Below are 16,708 nucleotides of genomic sequence, written 5' to 3'. Positions count from 1 at the left end.
AATAAAATGTAGAATGCCCAGTTAAATTTGAATTTCAGGTAAACAATGAATTTTGTTTTAGTATACATATGTCCCATGCAATATTTGGGGCATAATTATATTAAAAAGTATTCATTGTTTAATGTGACATATTTATATTTCAAAGTTATTTGTTGTTTATCTGAATTTCAAATTTGATTGGATATTACATGTTTATGTTTATTAAATCTGGCAACCCTGGACTAGCAGGAAAGAACAAAAATACAGTTAGGTATGCATTATTACTCTTATTGAATCAACAGGCTATTGAGGACAGGGTATCAGGTCTTATAGTGAACCTCCTATAGACCGCAGAGCATCCTTCAGAGAGTACTGCAGAAAATACAAGGTTCATGTTGAATCTTCATGAAATTTTTACTTAGTTATATGAATGTGGGCAGCAGACATCAAAATAACAAATACCTCAGACTTCAGTGAGCCAGATATAACTACCTACCTACCTAAGATACTAGAAATTATCATTCTAATTTTTAAGGTTATACTGGATCTTTTGCTTCCAAACCTTTGGGAAAATAGTTGGGTTTGGATGGAGGATGGTCTTACCTCCGGTTTATAATGACGAGAAACAAATCCAGAGGGTCTTTCTAATTGATCGAGTTTGTAGTACTTAATGAATGCATGAACTTTACAGGCTGAAATACTTTTCAATGACCTGAAAATACCCAAGATTAATGGGAACTAGGTTATTGTCTTAAGGTTAGACCTGTACCTACAGAGTACAAATTAGAATTATCTAGTTAAATTTGAATAAGCTCTCTATATTGAGCAATTCCAGAATAAACATTGCTTTGGGGATTGTACTGTCCTTCTGTTCTCTTACTGATCATGCAAACTATAAAATATCCAAACACCTACTTTATACCACAGTATATAGTATATATGGGTTCCATACATACTGTAATTCCTTTAAATGAAATTATATATTAGAATAAGTATTTATACATACTACATTTTTAAAAAAGGAGTGAGGTGATTTTATCAGCATATTTTATGGATGATCACATGCAGTCAGGCAGAGCTGGCATCAGTGTTATTCCTCAAAGCTGCTTGTAGAAAATGGCAGACTTTGAGATGGGCTTCTAGGGTGAGCCAGCTATGGGGAAAAAAAAACCAAACAAACAGGGTCTCAATTATTACATGGATTATGTTCCTATAGCCAACATGACTCTCCTTCTTCCTCAATAACAGAACCCAGACTTTGTGCAAGGCAGCAATGCATCCAGATTCTAAAAACCCATTTTCCCACTTTTCTTGGTATAATCATAAGTTCCTGGATAACTGTTTAAAGAGATGAAGGATAGCTTAGCTAGCATCCCCTCTTATCCTGCTTAGAATGTAGGTGTGAGGATTCAGGAGTATAGCCATTCTGTACCCTAATCAAAGCCACACATTAAAGATGAAAGAGCAGCGAAGACATGGTGAAGCTGCAGTACAGACTGCCTATTTCTCTAGGGAATATGTAGGTAAGAAAAATAAGCCCCTAGTTGGTTAAGACGCTGTAATCTGATTTCTGTTACCTGCAGCAAAATGTAAGACCTAACTGAAACAGTTGCTTCAGAGTTGAAGAGGAAAGGAAGCCAAAGGGCTGGTGCCCAACAACAGTTTTTACTAGACATCTTCCTAGTGAGTGACTTTTGAGGAGCACACATATGGCATAGGTCTTATCTGTGATTTTTGATGATGTTGTTCAATATGTGGGTATGCTACTTATCATATTTTTATTTGTATCTACATTACCCAGCCCACTATAGTGGTTATGGGGTAGGGTTGGGACAAAAAGGATCCTAGAGCTGAGCAAGGAAAAGACGGGACTTAGTCCTTCAGTGAGGCCACTGCCCTTTGCCCTTGCCCTCCACAATCTGTGGTATCGCCAAGGAAGGTGGTCTGGGGGGAGATTCTTATTGGATGCTCCAAAAGGAGGAGAGGAACCTGGCCACACCTCCAAAAAATAATATATAATGCCCAGGTCTCCCTCTTGAATTGGCAAGGAGACCAAGCTGTCCTGCCAAAGGCATGGATTCTTAATGAGGAAATGAAAGGAGGACGGTGTTGGGGTGGCAGAATGTCAGCAGTGGAGTTCTTCGGTGTGTCTCTGCTGCCAGAGGGACACAGAAACGTAAGCTTCATAGCCAAAGAGGCCAGCAGCCCTGCATTCCCGCATTCTAGCAGGGGTAGCAGAAGGAAGGCTGCTCCTTACAGATCTGGTGACTAGGCAGATGAAAGAGATAAACAGGGCTTCGAAAAAAATTACATGAGGCAAGCTGATGTACTGGATTTTGGTGAGTGGGCACACATGTAGATGAAAAAGAAAAGAGATGACAAGACCTTTTCCTAGAAGTCTGCATGGTCTGACTCCTGGCTTCATCTCCATCACTGGCTGCCAAGCTTGTTCTCTCTGTTACAGCCATACTGGCCGCTTTTCAGTTCCTCTGATAGGCCATAATTCCTCTTTGTTCCATGATATCCATGGGGGATCCACCCCCACAACCCACGGGCACCCTTCCCAGTTAATGACTACTCATCTTTCAAGTCTCACCATATCACTTCCTGAGGGAACCTTTTCTAAATCAACCAGCCTAGATTAAGTTCCTCTTTGGATTCTCAAAGGACCCTGTTCCTTTCCCTCACAGCACTTACTACAGTGCAAAATTATACATCTATGTGATTATTTGATTAGCATCTATTTTGCCCACTAGACTGAAAGCTCCAAAACCGTAGATCTGTGTCTGTTTTTGCTTACCATTGCATTCCTGGTACTGTAGCACAGTGCCTGGCATATGGGAAGTGTTTAATCAATACTTAGTAAAGGGATGTTAAAAAACAGACAATCATTGCTAAAGTGAAGATGATAATCCTTGCTATCTCTTAGACTTGTACGAAGCCTAAATATATATTTTGTAAAGCATAAAGTGCCATTGTAAAACTATTATTATTAAGAAAGCTGCTTTCTTAATCATATTTAGATTATGATTCTAAATAAATTATTTTGAAGGAACCAAAAATGTTTTCTTTTCTTCCTCCCAAAGGCTTACCTGAAACTTTTTCCTCAAGGCCCGTGTCATTACTGGGGTCAGTCCAGTTCCCGTTTCCATATTTTCTTTATTGATAAGTGGGGTCCCACCTGGGCTCCTGCAAAGTTAATGAAAATATTAGAGATTGTGTTTTATGCCAATTATCAAGTGGACTTAGAACGCATAAAGATAAGAGAGTGTGTTACCTTTCTATATCGACTTTTCTAAGTAGTTTCCGTAGATCTATCTGACTTTTACCAGGAGTACTGACAAAATAAAGACATCAAAGTTAGAACTTGCTAGATTTTATCATGTTTCCTAAAGCAAAGCAGTCATTTTTAAAGGCAATATGCTAGAAAGTAGAAAGTGGTACATTAAAAAACTAGTAGTAGATGTTGATAGGGGCATATGATGATATAATAATTCTTACAAGCAATACCTCTTAACTTAGTAATTACATGTATAAAATCCATTTCAGGGAAAGACTCAGCTATGCACATAATATAGATAACATCAGCTATGACAAGGATGTTCACTGAACTTACAGAAAATTGTAAACAACCTAAATGTCTCTAAACAGGATTTTTAGCTATAGAATTTACACATAATAAACTATTATATATTAATAGTATATATTAAAGAAGTCAAAATGATGCTTTAAACTAATTTTTAATAAGATGGGAGAAACCTCATGACACATTGAATGGGAAAAGTCATAACTGTATCTACAATATGATTATGCACAGGTATATATACATATATACATTTCCTTAATTCTAAGACATACTAATTTTTATATTTTATTATTTCTGAAATTGAGCTGTTTTAAAATTTATTTTATTGAGGTATAAGTTACTAAAAGTCCTTTTTTTAAAGGTTTTATTTACTTATTTTTAGAGAGAGAAAGAGAGGGAGAGAAACATTAATGTGTGGTTGCCTCTTATGTGCCCCTCACTGGGGACCTGGCCTGCAACCCAGACATGCACCCTGACTGGGAACTGAACAGGCGACCCTTTGGTTTGCAGGCTGGCACTCAATCCACTGAGCCACACCAGCCAGGGCTAAAATTGTTGATAGTATCTTTTCCCCCTTAAAACCTGTTATTAAATCAATGGCAATCTTCAATGATATATTTATTTGGATGATTTTTGTTTTCTTTTTTAAACTTTTTGGTAGATACTACTTTTTCTATAGTATGCATATATAATTTTTAATAAAGTTAGAAAAGAGTAAAAAAATCATTCTTTTAAGTAGTGGCAGAGCGTAACATAGTGTAATTCCTTACATTAGGACATTTGTAACTCGAGTTGGTAACACTTTGGAGTTCGGCTTCAGGGTAACACGCTGCAGGTCAGAGACAGTAACTAGCGGATTCCGTGTCTTTGGTGATGGAACAAGCTTTAATCACAAAATGAGATGTTATTAAAACCACATTTAAAATATTCAAAATGTAAACATGCTGAAACAATGAGTATTTGAGTGCTGAGTATGTGTAAGATATATCCACTACTCCACACAAATTTTTATTCTAAAGCGTCAAAGTACTAGTATATCTCTACTTCTTCATTCAGAATAATGGTTGGTACATAAAACGGCCTAATTAAATAATTTTGGAATCTACATATTTTGTTGTGGAGAGCCATAACTACTTAAATAAGACATCATACACTTACCTTGGAATAGCTTATATTTTGGAATGGGTGGAATGGCTTATATTTTGTTTCCATAAAGGGACAACCAGGCTAATAGATGAAAGACTATATGTATGGTCGATGATATCATACCTTTTCCCTTTCACCAAAAAAACTCTGTGTTTTCTTTAATTTCACAGTCTGTAGATCTTTAACTGTTATCTGCATGGGTCCATCTTTTTTTAGTGGTCCAGCCTTAAAATACATGGAGAGATTGGAATTCAATTTGATACCTAGTCATGATACCTAGTCAAATGCAAATCCAAATATAGTTTTTAAAGACCCGGAGTTAAAAGTTAACTCTTCTTCACCCTAGGAACCCATCCAGTTCTTTTCACTCAACCAAGGAATGATACTGTTTTCAGTACCCAAAGATACTAAGGCTGTTGAAAGTATTCATCAAAAGCTACAGCTTTGATAATAAGAGATGCACTAATTCCCTGCAACCATGCTCCTTCCTCAGGAGTCATTAAGACAGGAGTTGAAGTAGTTCCTCGAATCAAAATGAAGTTTACTTGAACTACATGGAAAGAAGATTCATTTCCCACAGAGCAAAAATATGTAGTCAGAGAGGAATACGTTAGGGCAAATATGGCAATAGGCTCTGGCTTTAACTCAGCCAATTATAAATCAAAAGTATCTACAGTGAAAATTCAGCAGATTTTTAAACAGGGCCATGCCTATTTTAGAGATTCACACATATTCCTGTCCCCTTGGAAGGTAAGTAAACCTAATAGAGACTGGTTCTCCAGCCTAGTAGCATTGTACTTTAGGATCCGCTGACCCTTTTTATACTGAGTTCACTCACTAAGCCATTCTCTGTTCTTAATCTGGTATCCCAGGGAGGTTTTCCTTTTAGTAAAAAGATACGCTGGCAGTTTTCAAGGGAAACTAAATGGCGTAGTTGAAGAAACAAAAAAGATATGCTGAGAAACCAACAAAAATCTTCTATTCTACTGAGTTTCATTCATGTATCCTTAAAAAAAAAAAATCACTTTCACTTCTATATCCAGCTTGTGTAAGTTTCCAGTGGACCAAGTTTTTATAAACACAATAATTGATATAATTAAGATATGGGATCATAAAAAAATATAGCTTTCCTGTCAAAGTCCTTAGCCCAGCTCTAAAGGGCCACTTGTCTTTACTCCTCCATTATACACCGACCAAAACGCATCTTTACTAGATTGTTTTTTACCTGAAGTGCTTTAGTGAGGTTGGATTTTCTGAGCAGCAAAGGTGCTGTGGGTTGTGGAGGTGGAGGCAGAGGAGGAGGTGGAGGAGGTGGAGGAGGTGGAGGGGGTGGAAGTGGTGGCTGTGGCAGTGTGGCAGGAAGTACAGCCTGGGATTCTCCAGGGGTGGTTAGAGCACAGGGAGGCACGTTTGTAAGTTTACCACTCATGTAACAGGCTTGACCACAGCTTGGACAGGAAGAATTTTCTGAGATGGTCTGAAAGAAGACATTACATTTAGCAAAGGAGTAACAGGTTAATTTGGTTTTTGCAGCTGAGAATCATTAAAATAATAGCTACTATATTGAATACTTTCTCAGTATACCATGTGCTTCATAGTATTTTATTATCACCAATTTGTTCGTTCGTTCATTCATTCATTCATTCATTCATTCATTCATTCATTCATACTATGGGTCAATGTGAGCCCTGTCTGCAACCTCATGGGGCTGACATTCTGGTGAGGAACACAGGCATTAAACACACACAAATATTCTCAAAACCAAACAAAATAATAATTCAATAAGAGTAAGGAAGTGTGCTGAGGGCATGAAGAGTGAGAAGCCTGGGAAGTAACATTTAGCCATAATCTCAAGGGTGAATTGAGATTTAACATATGAAGGCAGATAAGGACTGGGGAAAGAGTTTCTAGCAGAGGGAAAAATACTTAGCAGCCAAGAATACAATATATTTAAGGAACTGATAAAAAGGCCAAAGGTTGTAACATAACTATAGGGACTGAATTTTGTACACACCCCATTCCAATCATATGTTGAAGTTTCAACCCCCAGTACCTCAGAATGTATTGAGAGATAGGGTCTTTAAAGAGGTGATTAAGTTAAAATAAGGCTGTCAGGGTGGGCTCTCATCCGATCTGACTGGTGTCCATATAAAAAAGAAAGTTTGACTATACAGGAGACGCCAGGGATGGACATGCACAGTGAAAAGACCATGTGTGGACACAGTAAGAAGGCAAGCCTAAGTGAGAGGCCTCAGGAAAAAAAAAACCCAAAATCAACCTAACCTTGATCTTGGGCTTCTAGCCTCCATAACTGTGAGAAAAATAAATTTCTGCTGTACAAGCCACTCAGTGTATGCTACTTTGTTATGGCAACCCTAGCAAAAGAATACAATGACCCTATCAAGTATGACCATTAAATAGTGTATTAGTTTCCTGTGGCTGCTGTAATAAGTTATCACAAACTTGGTGACTTAAAAATAATCAAAATTCATTTTCTCACAGTGCTGGGGCCTAGAAGTCCAAAATCAAGGTGTCAGCAGGACTGCGCTCTCTCCCAAGGCTCTGGGGAAGAATCCGTTCCTTGCCTCTTCCAGCTTCTGGTAGCTATCAGCATTCTTTGGCTGAGGCGGTATCACTTCTAATCTCTGCCTCTATGATCACACTGCTCCTCCTTTTCTGTGAGTTCTGCTCTGTGTGTCTTTTTTATAAGGACATTTACCATAGGATTTAGGGTATACCTAGATAACACAGAATGATCTTCTCATCTCAAAGCCTTAATTTTATCTGCAAAAACCCCTTTCCCCAAATAGGGTAGTATTTACAGGTTCCAGGGATTAGGACTTGGATATACCTTTTTGGAGGCCACCACTCAGCCCACTACAGATGGCATCATTCCCATTTTAAAGATGATGAAACTGAGGCCTAGAGGTGTGAAGGAGATTCGCCTTCCCCACTTTGCCTGGTTCATCTTGAGGTACACATTCTAGGAGCAGGGATATAACCTCAGAAGCTTCTCTCCAAACCAATGAGAGTAATGTTTATTTTTTGAGTTTTGGATGTTGAGAATAGAGGCCTTGCTTAGGAGTGTGGGGAGGGTAGATATTTATAGGGGTTTTTCCTGCCTATATCAGTCCAGAAAATAAAAACACTGTGAGATTTCAGAGGGGGAAGGTAATATAGGCAATTGATTCCATTGTTGATGGCAGAGTTGAGAAGCACACAGTGGGCAGTGAGGCAGCCCAGAAATTAGCAACAGCAGAAAGCTGTGAATACCTTGAGACTGCAGGGACAAAGGAAAGAGCAGTAGAAGCAGATCTCTGGAGCTAGGTTAACCCACAGAATCAAGAAATGTGGTAGACTTCCCTTGTGGGAGCTGGAATTTGAGAGACAACTACAACCGTTGCTGGAGAAATTACCCAACACAGAGAATGAAAGGGAGAAACACCCCATCTTCTCCCTCCCTCTAGTCTTTCATCAGTGTCTCTCATTAGCCCAGCACAACCAGGAACCAGGTGATGTGGAGCTTGGGAAATACGGCCTACAGGGGTCAGCGTGGGAAACAGAGGCTCCAGAGGTCAGCATCCCTGCAATACTTGGCAGAGCCTCAGTTTTCAGGAACAGATCAGAGGGCAAACAGGTCCAGGACTAGCCCTCTCCTATAGCCATTCCTTCTTCTAGTAAAAGCACATTGGGATTGCTATGGCGACAACCCCTTTCCTCCTTACCTGATTCCAGATTTGTTTTTTATTTGACATACTAACCTTCAGTGCTTCCTGGAGCTTGCACAATTCACTTTCCAAAATGCAAAACCGTTGTTTCAGACTATCAAGTTCTCGGTGGCAGGAACGGGAAGGAAAGATGGTGTCTTTCAGTATTTCTAAACTCTAAAATTAAAAAATACACAGCCTGACTCTGATGAGCAATAAGATAATGATGAGGAAAGAGGACAAGAAAGTGGTTTGATGTATGTTTTACAAAAACAAATATAGACGTGGCCCCACGATTTCATCTTATCTGAGCTTAGCCTGAGTGCCGTGCTGATCTGAGCACATACAGAGCAAGCATGTAGGAAAACCAACCGTATTGCTGAAAACAGGTACGTCGGACCCATACCTGGGCGATGCAGTTCTGGCACCAGTTGTATATAGACCATACCCTCCTTGTCCAAAGTTCTACTGCATCTTTGATACTGGGAAATTTGAAGCTCCAGGATGATCTTAGCCAGCTTCTGCTAAGGGATATATCTGTTGAAGAAATAAGCACTCTGTAGGAAAAACAAAACCAAATAGATTTAAAACACTTCTGAGTTGGAATAATAGCCTTTGATTAAACAACAAGCTGGTTTTACAGTACAAGTCAGGAACAGAGGATAATGAAAGCCACATTCTTCAGTAAATTCTAGAATTCTGGAATTCACATATGCAACAAATATTTGTTGAGTGAATAAACAGTAATGAATAAAATAAGAAATAAATAGGCATCAGGGATTCAGTAATGAACAAAATGGGCAAAACCTCTATCCTCATGGAGTTTACAGTCTCATGGGAGAAAGGTAAAAAACAAACAAACAAAGAAATAAATAAATAAATAACACATATGGATTGTCAGTGAATAAATATTAATGAGAAAAAGAAAAAGCAAGAGAGGGGAAATGTGAAATGTTGGATGGAGGTCAGACTTTAGGTAGGGTAGCCAGGAAGAGTCTCACTGAGAAGGGGACTTTTGAGAAGAAAAAACCTTAAGGAAGGAAAGAAGCTAACAGTGCAAAAACCTGAGAGAAGAGCACGCCGGCAGGGGCAATAGTAAGTGCAAAGGCCCTGAGACGGGAGCTTGAGGTGTTCTGAGGAATAGCACGGAGGCCAGGATGACTTGAGTGGAGAAATAGACTGGAAGACGGTTAAGAAATAATGTCAGAGTCAAATCATAAAGGTCTTGAGGGTCATACAAAGGACTTTAATTTTTACTTAGAGAGAAGAAGACATTGAAGATCTTTATGTAGAGAAGCAATATGACATGATTTTAACAGTCTCACTGCAGGTGGCGCAAGAGTAGAAGCAGAAAGACCAGTCAGGGGGCTTTCTCAATATTTGGGAGAGATAGAGAGGAGGATGATATCACGATTACTGCTTTTTTTTTTGAGGGCCTGTTTGTTTTAATTTTTTTCTGTAAAGACAGCTATAACAACAAAATGTATTAAGTATGTTATTGTGACACTTAGTATTCTCTCAGTAACACATTTAAGCCCTAAGCCCCGGTGAATAACTGATCAAACTTCACCAAAGCTAAGCTTTAAATTCTAGTCTTATACCTCTTTTTCATTGCTTCATTACCATATTTATGTAATGAAATTGACTAGGAAAATAGAAGATAGTTATTGTACACTTGTAACACAATTCCTTGTGATTATTACTTCATTTGAACTCTTAAACTATGGTTGCCACACAAAATGCAAGGATACTCAGTTAAAATTTAATTTCTGATAAATAATGAATATGTTTTAGTATATTAGTGATGTTACCTGGGACAATACAGAAATACTCATTGTTTAGCTGAAATTCAAATTTAACTGGGCACTCTGTACTTTCATTTGCTAAATGTAGTAACTATCCTAAACTGATGGGATTTTAAATATTTTCTGTGTTCCACATTATGCCTTACCTTTCTGCTGAGGGTGGTGGAGGAGGAGGTATAATCTGCTTGGAATGAAAGTGAGAGGCTTTTTTTTTTTTCAATAATCTTTTTGCTTTTGTTTTTAGCTTTCTTCTTTGTTGTTTAAACTTAAGCATGATTTCTGTAGAGAAAAAAATTTTGACTTTTTTTCTTGAAGAATACTATATACATATAGAAAATGTACAACTGTTTAGGTGTTATCTATCGTTCAATGAATTATCACAAAGTAAACTAGAACCCACCCTGTAACCACCCCCTTGATTAGGAAATAGATCACTACAAGCATCTCAGAAGTCCTCTGATGTAGAGAAAAATTTAAACTCAGATTTAAATAATTGCTAGAGAGACCTTGGATTTGGCATTACATTACAAATTGTGTTTTGATTGTCTTGCTTTTCTTCATTAAGTTAAGTGACTTTCCCTTTCTTTATAACAGAAAATAGCAATAGTTGGATAATGGTATGTTACTTAAAAGAATTTACTTTCTTTGCCACTAACATTCACTGAGCATCCACTGTAATAGAGTTTGGTAATAGCAGAAAGAAATCAACATTTACTGAATGCCCATTTACTTTTAGGCACCTGCACATACATTTTCTTAGTGAATCCTCTCTATCCTACAAGATATTATCCTTAAGGAAGAGGATTTTTATTCTCATTTTTATGCAAGAATAAACCAAGGCTTAGAAAGGTTAGATGATTTGCCCAATGTAATGCAATACTGTAGTATACTAAGTCCAGAGCTGTAAGTCTCCAAAGACCATGTTCTTTCTAATTCACGGTGGTGCAATAGATTAGTAGGTGACATACAACAAAATAACAATTACCCCAAATCTAAAACATGGATGTTTCAAAACACTTATTTTAAAGCATTGTTAAAAACTATCTAGCTATCTAGTATATTTATATTTCATTCCAGATTCTTTTCTTAAGAAAATTAAGTTAGAGCTAGCTTGATGTGAAGTTCCAGAGGTCCTCCCTGGTTTTAGTTAGTTGTAGCTCCAGGAGGAACAAAGACGTCTTTATTCAAGTAACAGAACTAAAAATGATCTCAAGGGCTGGACCTCCTTCCCTTCAAACTTACATTTGAATAGGAACAATTGGCCTTTAAAATACACATTCATTTCACTTTTGTTCACCCGCTAACCTTCCAGCAATTGGTATGCAGCTCTAGGCTCTCTGGGCTCTCAGATTCCATTGACGGAAGAACCTACCCCCAGCCTGCTGTGGGTTGTAAAAACTGAGAAGTGGCATAATTCCAAGAGCTTTGGACTTGGCAGAGGACACACCGAATGGCAATATGTGACAGTGCATATATCAACAGCCTTCTAGGAGTAAAGATTCTTAATAGCATCTTATTGAACTAATTGCCAGATCTCAAATTCACAGAGCATTTTCCTTAGTTCTTAGAGGCTTGAAAGATGCACCAAAAAGTAGCTGATTTTGTGGTAGGCAGTTAGACAGACACGAGGAGAGCAAGGACAAGAGGCCAGGTATAGTCACAAGGGTGGAAAGCAGTGGGAAAAACTGGGAAAACCAGGACCTCACTCTGCTCACAGGGTGACTTTCTCTCCCCTAGCATATCACTGGTCATGTGGTTTAAACCCCCAGACCTCTCCTGGTTTTAGAACTTCCTTAGAGGAGCAAGGGGCAAGAGAATAGCCTCATACCACTGCCCATACAAACCTTTGCACCACTACCCTTTGAGCATTAAGCCCTGGAGATAATATCTAAGCATCAGCTGTGTTTCAGTTCCAGGCCCAGAAAAGCAGCAAAACCGGGCAAAATAATGTCAGGACCAGCTGCGATGACTAATGACCTCCTTCCCCCGCAGGGACAGATCTGTGGAGACAATGACCCTGAAAGGACACACCTGGAAAGCTGATGAATATTCTATTGAGATCCTCCCTTGGGACCTTCCCTAAAGTCCTTGCCCTTAAAAGCCCTTACCAAGGAGGACTCAGTGTGGCTGCCTCTGTGGAACATGACAGGACCCTTCTCTACCACTTTCCAGGTACTTCCTGCTTCTCTCTTTCTCCTAAGCTCCAAGGGCCCTTCTTTTGCCTTTGTAACTTGCTTTCTGAGCCCAATTTCTTCTATGGCTCACTTTGCCTACCTTTGTGACTTTCTAAATAAACCTTCTCTTATAGTTTGTCTTGGCTCTGAATTCTTTCTTAGCCAGGACTCAAGTACTGATGTTGCCAATCCAATGTCTTGTCTGACTCCACTTGTCTAACAACTGGTGCCATTTCACTGCCAACAATTTCAACTTTATTATGTCACTTTTTCTTTCTGTTGAAATAACGAAGGTTGGCCAAACAGGGACTATTAAATGTGAGGGATGTCTAAAGAATTGACTTAAAAACACACACACACACACACACACACAAATGAAATGGAAAATACTCTGAATGCAGATATTTGGGAAAGCATCGGAATAGGCAGTAATCTTGTGACTGCTTGAAAATAAGGTTAAATAAACCTCATTGAATCCACGTCCACAACTGAAGAAATGTAACTGGAAACTTCTATCCAAGGCCCTGAGTTCACTGGCTGAGATCATTAGAATCCAAAATTTCCATGGTAACCTCCCCTTCCTTGTCTCCCATCTGACCCTTGGCAGCCCTCCCCCCTTCTATTCCCTCTCTATCCTTGATATCTAACATTGAGACCTGCCTTCTTGCCTCCCACTTCCTTTTTTCCCCTATATTCACCAACGCCTAAGTTATAAAAGTAGACTTTACAAATGAGTTGGGCATTCTGGTTAACCTTGGTGGACTGACTCCGTATCTTTATCTCCACTCCAGTGGTGTCCTGGAGTTGGTAACTGCTACATTTTCAGGAAGTCTGCAAGTCAGTTGTTAACACATCCACCCTTAAAATTAAATTCTGTAAACGGACAATTAGATAATTGATTTTAAAAAGGTAATCAGTATGCAAAACATGTCACTTCCTAATGATTTCACTATTATTTATGCCTTGAAGTTGTTTACCTTATTTAACTTACATAGTAAAAATTTGTTATAGAATGCTGTATTACTGCTCACCTTTTTCCCAACTCCACATTCAGTGATTTCACATTGGAAACTTTAAATTGGCCATGATAGGAGTATCTACACCACAAATATTATAAAATACTACAAATTAGGTCTTGATTTATTATTTTGTTGATTATTAAGAAAGTGAGGAAGAAAATGTTAATAATGCAGATTAAACTTAAAAGTGTGTCTTGTCTGTAGTAATTACATTGTGAATAGCACAAAAAATTGAGGTATGTTATTCTAGTATTTGAAAACAATTATCAGATTCATAAAGAAGTAACTTATATAACTAAAGTGAAGTCCTAACATAAATCTTTGTGTTTGCTTATCTCTTATTCCAGAGTAAACAAAAATATCAACCAACATTCATACCATTTATGGCTATCTTTCAGAACACCAAAAATAAAGAGATTCTAAACACTTCCAGAAGGGGGAAAAAGTATAAATATAGAGGACTGAAAATAGAATGGCAGCAAGGACTTCTAGCTAAGATGGAGGCATAGGTAGATACACTTTGCTTCCTTGTACAACCAAAAGAAGGACAACAACCAACTTAATAACAAAAAACAACCAGAACTGCCATAAAATTGAACTGTATTGAAGTCCGACAACCAAGGAATTAAAGAAGAAACATTCATCCAGATGGATAGAGGGGTGGAGTCAGGCAGTGGGGCAGACAAGATGCGCCAAGGTGGCTGGCATAGTGGGTGGTCCCATATTCACATGCAGATAAACCAGGAGGAACAATTGGGGAGAGAGACAGACCATGCAACCCAGGGTTCTAGTGCAAGAACTAAAATCTCAAAACCTCTGGTGGTAAAAACCTGTGGTGGAGGGAGAAACCCCCAGCCTCAGAGGAGAGTTCATTGGAGAGACCCACAGGGTCCTAGAATGTACACAAACCCACCCACCCGTGAATCAGCACCAAAAGGACCCAATTTGCTTGTGGGTAGTGGGGGAAGTGACTGAAAGCAGAAGAGCAGAGCAAGTGATATTGTTCCCTTTCAGACCCCTCCCCCACATACAATGCCATAACAAAGGGAAGTGGCTTGCTCCAACCTGGCAAATACCTAAGGCTCCGCCCCTTACAGCATAACAGGTGTGATAAGACAAAGAAATATGGCCCAAATGAAAGAACAGATCAAAACTCCAGAAAAAGAACTAAGCTACGAGGAGATACCAACCTATCAGATGCAGAGTTCAAAACACTGGTAATCAGGATGCTCACAGAAATGATTGAATATGGTTACAAAATAGAGGAAAAACATGAAGGCTATGGAAAGTGAAATAAAGAAAAATATACAGGAACCAACAGTGAAGGGAAGAAAACTGGGACTCAGATCAACAATTTGGAACAGAAGGAAGAAATAAACGTTCAACCAGAACAGAATGAAGAAACAAGAATTCAAAAAAAATGAGGAGAGGCTTAGGAACCCCTGGGACAACTTTAAATGTCCCAACATCCAAATCATAGGGGTGCCAGAAGGACAAGAGGAAGAGCAAGAAATTGAAAACTTATTTGAAAAAATAATGAAGGAGAACTCCCCAACTCTGGCCAAGGAAATAGACTTCCAGGAAGTCCAGGAAGCTCAGAGTCCCAAAGAAATTGGACCCAGGGAGGAACACATCAAGACACTTTCTGGAACTGGGCCATCTCCTTCTAGCTCTTTCCTAATTTCTCAAGAGTCCTATGAAAGCTGATGTATGTCATCTTGGAAATTATTTTTCAGTTAAAAAAAACTGAACTAAACCACATTTTCTCCTCTTTCTTCTCTGGCAGAGGGAAAGAGAGACCTGGGCTCTAGGTCACTCTAATAGTTTTCTAACTAACTACAGTAATTAGCACATGCAGAGAATTTACAGAATATGTCAAATCTGTCAGTGTCAAAAGGTGCAGTCTGAGATATTCTCAAATTAATGTTCCATTAAAAAATAATCACAGGTCTATCAAAAATTAAAGATAATTCCTACCCCAAACAGGACAGAAGCCTCAGCAAGCTAAGGTTTTCATCATTGTTTTATTAAAAGCATTAGATACTCTGTAGAGGACAATTGTCCAATTTAAAGAATATCCAGTAGTCTTCCTTGAGATTAAAACACATGTACCTGTCCCCTTTCCAAGAGTAATGAGACATACACATTCTTTTTGTTTGGGTAGGTAATATTCTAATTGCCAATACTAGGTTCATTCTTTCATGATTACTCAAAGCATTTTTCCTATTTTTTTAAATTCAAAAATATCAACCAACATTCATATCATCTATGGCTATCTTTCAGAACACCAAAAATAAAGAGATTCTAAACACTTCCAGAAGGGGGAAAAAGTCTAAACATAGAGGACTGAAAATAGAATGGCAAAGGCCATTTTACTTCTCTTGTTTTGAAAAGGTTTTAAGGCCAATTAAAAAAAACCTGTACCGCCCTGGCCCAGTGGCTCAGCTGGTTTGCCTACACTAAAAGTTTGTGGGTTTGATCCTGGTCAGAGAACATACCTATATTGCAATTCCATCCCCGGTAGGGGCGCAACCCAATCAATGTTTTTCTCTCTCTCCTCCTCTTTCCTTCCTTTCCTCTCTCTCTAAAAATCAATAAACATATATCCTTGGGTAAGGATTAAAAAAAAAAAGATATATGGTTACGTTGGAACCTGGCGTACCGCTTCTTAACCGCCTCAAACCTCTGCACCACTTCATCGCCCCTCCTAGTCCAGCCAAAGTCCCCACCTCCGTAAACCTTAAGAACACAAGCAGCAACAGGCCCAGCCATGGAAAACGCAAGCCCGGGTAACAAAGGAAGATATCCCTGCACTTACTAGTCTAAGAGCCCGGGGATTAGATGAAATCCAGGCAATGGCCTCGCCCTCGTCATGAAGAAAAATTCAAAATTAAAACCTTATGGTGGAAGGACCAATCGTAGCCGTGGTCTCTCCACGAATAGTGCTCCCAGTGACGTAGGAGCACAGCCTGGCTTGTGATTGGCTGAGACAGCACAAGTTGCGGCCAATCAGAGCTGAGGCGCTTCTGGTATGAATAAGGAGAAGGCGGGAGCGAGGGGAGAAGTAGGAGAGGAAAGAAGGTGTGTCACTTCCCTTACGCCATGTGTGGAAGCCTTTGTGTAATTGGTTGGCTCTCTTCCCTATTGCACCAATCGCAATCTTCTCTGCTGAGCCCTAACTATGAAATTGAAAGTAGAGACGAGAGTGCAACCAATGGAAAAAAGTGAGAGTACAGCAGCCAATCTTTCTGCGACGTTTTGTGTCTTTGCCCAACAGGAAAAGGTGTTTCAT

The 16,708-nt window shown here is 38.9% G+C and overlaps 1 protein-coding gene across 1 annotated transcript; it reads right to left on the bottom strand.

The window, feature by feature from the left end:
• Positions 1 to 1,058: 1,058 nt before the first annotated feature.
• Positions 1,059 to 16,345, bottom strand: PRR11 (proline rich 11). The gene is made up of 10 exons (XM_054585547.1): positions 16,235 to 16,345; positions 10,370 to 10,502; positions 8,825 to 8,975; positions 8,473 to 8,595; positions 5,937 to 6,188; positions 4,835 to 4,936; positions 4,336 to 4,448; positions 3,257 to 3,316; positions 3,072 to 3,168; positions 1,059 to 1,132 (listed from the first exon to the last, which is right to left on the bottom strand). Exons 2-10 carry the CDS (start codon positions 10,495 to 10,497, stop codon positions 1,070 to 1,072), a joined length of 1,089 nt encoding a protein of 362 aa, XP_054441522.1. The 5' UTR covers positions 10,498 to 10,502; positions 16,235 to 16,345; the 3' UTR covers positions 1,059 to 1,069.
• Positions 16,346 to 16,708: the final 363 nt, after the last annotated feature.

The sequence above is a fragment of the Pteronotus mesoamericanus genome, unplaced genomic scaffold, assembly GCF_021234165.1.
Source record: "Pteronotus mesoamericanus isolate MK-2021 breed Mesoamerican mustached bat unplaced genomic scaffold, CSHL_Meso_final contig_84, whole genome shotgun sequence".
NCBI lineage: Eukaryota > Metazoa > Chordata > Mammalia > Chiroptera > Mormoopidae > Pteronotus > Pteronotus mesoamericanus.
The sequence above is the reverse complement of the archived record's forward strand: the minus strand, read 5'-3'. Positions and strand labels throughout refer to the sequence as shown.

Excerpts from the sequence above, each read along its gene's own strand:
- PRR11 (XM_054585547.1), bottom strand. The coding sequence starts at position 10,497 with ATGCTTAAGTTTAAACAACAAAGAAGAAAGCTAAAAACAAAAGCAAAA. Across the intron at positions 8,596-8,824 it reads GCCAGAACTGCATCGCCCAG|AGTTTAGAAATACTGAAAGA; the intron begins GTATGGGTCCGA and ends TTTTAATTTTAG. Across the intron at positions 3,169-3,256 it reads AGAAAAGTCGATATAGAAAG|GAGCCCAGGTGGGACCCCAC; the intron begins GTAACACACTCT and ends TTAACTTTGCAG.